The sequence below is a fragment of the Etheostoma cragini genome, chromosome 19 (assembly GCF_013103735.1).
Source record: "Etheostoma cragini isolate CJK2018 chromosome 19, CSU_Ecrag_1.0, whole genome shotgun sequence".
Taxonomy (NCBI): domain Eukaryota; kingdom Metazoa; phylum Chordata; class Actinopteri; order Perciformes; family Percidae; genus Etheostoma; species Etheostoma cragini.
The window spans coordinates 12088055-12093054 of record NC_048425.1 but is presented as its reverse complement, the minus strand read 5'-3'; the positions used below and the strand labels follow the sequence as shown (position 1 = coordinate 12093054).

Here is a 5000-nt window from a genome sequence, read left to right as displayed (position 1 = left end):
AAGAAGAGAAACCAAATCAAGCTGATGGTCGTTGTGAATGTGACTGTGAAAAGAGGAAAAGGGGAAAAGAACTGAAGGACTTAGAGGATTCAAAGGAGTTGATCTGAAGCTCTGATTGTGTGAGAGGAAAGGGTGAAACAAGGGTTATTCTCATCTCATGTCCCTCCATCCCTCATCTCTTGATCTCCTCAAACCTCTTGCTGAGAATGTGGTGATTGATTAAGTCATTTGATCCTGTCAACCATTTAGTCTTACATGTACAAATACATTTATACATGGCTAAATGAGTCATTAATCATGTTTATTTCAGTTTCCTGCTTCCGGCCCTCTGAGCGCATCTTTTAGAATCATTGTGGTTTGACAGCACAAAAATCTCACCCCCTGTCTCTGTCTCTCCTGGTCCACAGACACCGTTCTTGGTCCGGATAAGCTCCATGGTGTGGCCAACTTCAGCACCTTCTTACTGGACCCGTCAACAGGTATGCTGTTCCTGGGTGCCAGGGATGCCATACTGGCTGTGGACACCAAAAAACTGAACCAACCACGAAAGGTAGGAAGGGGTTGTGTGTGTGTGTTTGTTGCGTCATTGTTCAATATATTTGTCTCAATCTATTATTAACACAGTGTTTATTTTTTTATAAACTGATTTGGAGGATCATTATCTAAATACTCATTAGATTAAACCAACCAGGAACAGAGAGTTAAAGGAATAACCATTAACCGTTTAAGGAAATACATGTACCGGTATTCACTTTCTTCTCAAGAGTTACTTGAACAGATCAGTACCACTCGTAGCTGTACGCTAAACATAAAGCTAGAGTCAGCCGGCAATAACTACATTAGCTAGCTATGGAGGTGCTTCTACAGGTTTTGCTCTTTAACCATTTGGACAAAGCCAGGCTCCCTCTCTGTTTCCTCCTGCTTCCTATCCTCCAGTCTATGCTATGCTAGGCTAAGCTAACTTGCTCCTGGCTCTGGCTTGTTAATTAATGTACAAACATGAGAGAGGTATCCATTTCACCATTTTCATCTCTCTGCAACAAAAATAAATAAATAAGCACTTTCATTCACAAAAGCACATCCAGAAAAATCTTTAAGTATTATTTAAGGGTTACTATCTAAACAAAAAATTAAAAATAAACAGAGGAGTAAGGCTCAGACGTGCCTTTGGAAGTCATTTGTATAATGAGTTTCTCTCTCTGTCACAAGAAAAGAAAAAAACAAACTGATGAGCACATTTCTATAGAAATTGGTCCAGGTCCAACGAGCGATTAATTAGATTTATACATGTAATTGTGGTGATTAGTATTAATGTTTGCAGGGCCCATTCTCTGATTTTATAGTAGTGTTTGCCGAGGTTAGGACTCCCTGGGTGATTAAGCGTAGATACATTTTACTGTTAATGTTGTTTATTGCTAATTGACTAATAAATTGATGAAAATAAAAGAACAGAACTACTAAAGAGCTACTGATAAGCAAATGGCTGGTGACTTATCTAAAACTCTCTCTCTTTACTCTTGTTCCAGATTGTTTGGGATGTGCCGGAGGAAAAGAGGAGGTCTTGTGTGGGAAAGGGAAAGACAGAGGTGAGAGCTGTGTGCGTGCGTCTACGTGCGCACGTGCGTGCGTGCATATGTGCATGTGTTCTCCGCTCACACGCCATCTTCTTTTAACATGATGTTCAGTTCTGACAGGAACAGGTTGTTTAGCTCAACGGTGCCTTCATAAATTACCTTGCAGCATTTAAATGTCCGGAACCTACACTGAGCCTCTGTGGTATTCAAAATCTCACTCAAATTGTAGTTTTTCAAATGTGAATCTTGAGTGTAGTTACTGAATCTTAAATTATATATTGAACTAAAATTGTGGCTAAACCTTCAGACGTTCAAGTGGCATCAACTATTGGAAATGGTGGATTTCACGGGCCTTTTTTTTTTTTGTTCTCTTGTGTGTGTGTGTGTGTGTGTGTGTGTGTGTGTGTGTGTGTTTTTCACAAATCCGTGCTGTTAGGCCTTGGATGGGAAGTTCTGGGACTTGTGCCAAAACCTCGTCAGGGGCGTGTGTGTGTAGTAAGATGTATTCACACCACTTCACACACTCATGATATCAGACTGGTGTGTGTTTGCTTGCATGTGTGTCCTAGTATGTGTGTGTGTGTGTGTGTGTGTGTGTGTGTGTGTGTGTGTGTGTGTGTGTGTGTGTGTGTGTGTGTGTGTGTACAAAAAGAGTTTAGAGTGGTGTATGTGAAATCACAGATGCCCAGTAACAATCCAAGGAAACAGATTAAACAGAGCATACTGTACACTCAAGCTGTACATTTCATTATTCTTAGACTGCACGCGGACATGAACCAAACTGCTCACAGTAATCTAACTGTACACTGGAACTGCATGTGTTGAGTGATGTCTTAGTCATCCGTTGGTCCTGCAGATTACCGGGCAGGACCAAGCTGATATAGAGCATTATATGCCCCATCGTTGCCCTCTAATGTCCTAATTATTCTTCAAAAAGCCCTAGAAAAGGCCTTTAGTACACGTATTTAGGTCGAATTAAAAGACAAACGAAGCTGATGGAAGCACAGCTTATTGACAGAACAGAAGTGCAATTAGAGTTGACCCGTTTTATATAATCATCAGGAAAGTTTTCTGCTGAGGTCAACGACCAATAAAGGCTGGGAAGAGAAGGTGTTGTGTTTTTTCTGAGAAGATATTTATTACAAGATTATATGTGAGTATGAATGATTAAGAAGAAGGGGATAGGGAAGGAATCAGGAAGGGGAAGAATGATAGATAGGAGTGAAGGATGAGGAGCATTGATGCAAGACCAAGAGAGAACGCAGTGTAGGAGACAAGACATTAGATTAGAGGGACAAGACAAGAAACTACCTTGAGGTTGACCCAGAGAGACTGGAATTTAATGTCATCATTTGATCATAAGACAGAACAAACAGTTAACGCACCAGTGATTATTGTTTGGTGTTGACTGGAGAGTTGCTTTCCTGTCATAGAATACACACAGGTTTGTTGTCTCTCAACACTTAAAATGTTACATTAGGGTAATAGGCTTGGGTGGATTGACACATGAGCCAAGATTTGCTTTTGCACTCACGAGGTTAAATAAATGCTGACAGTTTCACATATATATGTGTATATAAGTGAAATGAGTGTATCTATGTGAATAGTATATTCTATATAAGTATAGGAGGTATAGAAAGACACCATGGACGTTAACAGACAGAATAGCAGTCAGCAATGGGAAAATCAAAGAAAGGAGCTCATTTAGCTGCACTTTTTACTATTAATCTAAAGTTTCCATCCTTGAGACCTACATGAATTAATTTCTTTGGCCACTCAGTGGCAGTGATACAAGCTGTAAACACAAGATTGACACATAGTTGCCTCGTAAAGTTGTTGTTTCTAACGTGCTAGCAATCGGTGACACATACAGCGGACACAGAGTAACATTAGAATCGTCCAGAGTTGTTATTTAATGCTAAAAAGGCTATGTGAAGCTGAGGGGTTCGTCACTAGGGACAGCACTTTTTAATTTTCATGTAGTCATTTGATCCATTCATAAGATGAAAATGTTAATTATAGCAGCTTTAAGAAAAAAGCAACATTATGTCTGACATTAAAAATACAGACGTGTGTTATGATGATTTCACATGTTATGACTATAGATGGTTCAGCGACATAAATCTGAATATGGTAAAGGGGTAACCCTTTTGGAGGAAAAGCCAATTTTAAACATTATAAAACCTAATGAGTTCTAGTTTATAATCGCCAACACATTAAAATAGAATAGAATTTAACAGAATCGAGTCATTGGATTCATCCCATGCCAGATTGTGAATGAAGTTTATTAGTACGAATGAGGTTAATTTGGACCAATGAAATAGCTAATCCCAAACTGATCCCATTGTTGCCAGCCTGAGCTCTCTTTCTCTCTCTTTGGCTCTCTGTCTGTCTCTCGGGACAGGCTGGTGGTGGGGTAGTTGGGGCGGGTTTGGGGTGACATGATCTGGGCATCAGAGTGGATCAGGTCCCTGCGGCGGAGGTGACTCAGGCCTGGAGCTCACCCAAGATGGCACGCAAAGACACACACACAAACACACACACACACACACACACACACACAAACACACGCACGCACACAAGCTTACTGAATTCTGCCTGCGTCATGGTTTCAGTGCAACTGGGAAGGAACAATGGGGGTTGTTTTTCCATTATAGCTGCGGACTGAGTATATGCATGTGTAAAGAAAGGGACCTACAAAGGGGCACGAATGTGGGGTTTTATCTATTATTAATGCATAAAAATAAGTGGTCTTAATTTGCAGTTTGTATGCTAGCGTGAGTTAGTATGGATGGTCTCTCCTGGTAGCAATGGGGGTCTCAAGTGTCTCTACCATCAGTGAGGGGTCTCCAATTTCCAATCAGAATCATCAATGCTCCATTTGTTCTTAGGATCCACTCCAACCTTTCTCCTCATGCTCACTGTGTTTAATACAGAACCACTTCTGTTCTAATTTTGGTTCTAAAACTCATTGTTACAATAGCAATATCAACAACTAAATCATGCTAGGATATGTTTTAGATATTGCATATTTGATTACGTATCATCTAATCATTTTAACCGAAGGTGAACCTCCTCTTTTACATATTTAAAATGTTTTATGATCCTTAAGCTGAGCCAAATCATTTATCATCTAATGCAAAATATATTAAAAGGATACTAATACACTAGCACGTAAAATAAATTCTTCCTAATTTCTAAAATTGAACCTGGTGATTAAAACTCTTTTGGCTTGTTTTTATATCTGGGCGTTTGTCTCCTCCTGCAGGGCGACTGCAACAACTACATCCGTCTGCTGGAGTTCCTGGGCGACGGACGCGTCTACGTGTGTGGGACCTATGCCTTCGACCCCCAGTGTGCCTTCCTGGTGAGTGTGTGTGTGCGTGTGCGTGTGCGTGTGCGTGTGCGTGTGCGTGTGCGTGTGTG

The 5000-nt window shown here is 40.5% G+C and overlaps 1 protein-coding gene across 1 annotated transcript in view; it reads left to right on the top strand.

Moving 5' to 3' along the window:
- Positions 1-5000, top strand: part of sema4f (sema domain, immunoglobulin domain (Ig), transmembrane domain (TM) and short cytoplasmic domain, (semaphorin) 4F) — a 51089-nt gene that overhangs the window by 39816 nt on the left and 6273 nt on the right. The window contains exons 2-4 of the mRNA XM_034901376.1: positions 408-550; positions 1527-1586; positions 4843-4941. Coding sequence (XP_034757267.1) covers positions 408-550; positions 1527-1586; positions 4843-4941 — 302 coding nt within the window. The remainder of the gene's footprint in view (positions 1-407; positions 551-1526; positions 1587-4842; positions 4942-5000) is intronic.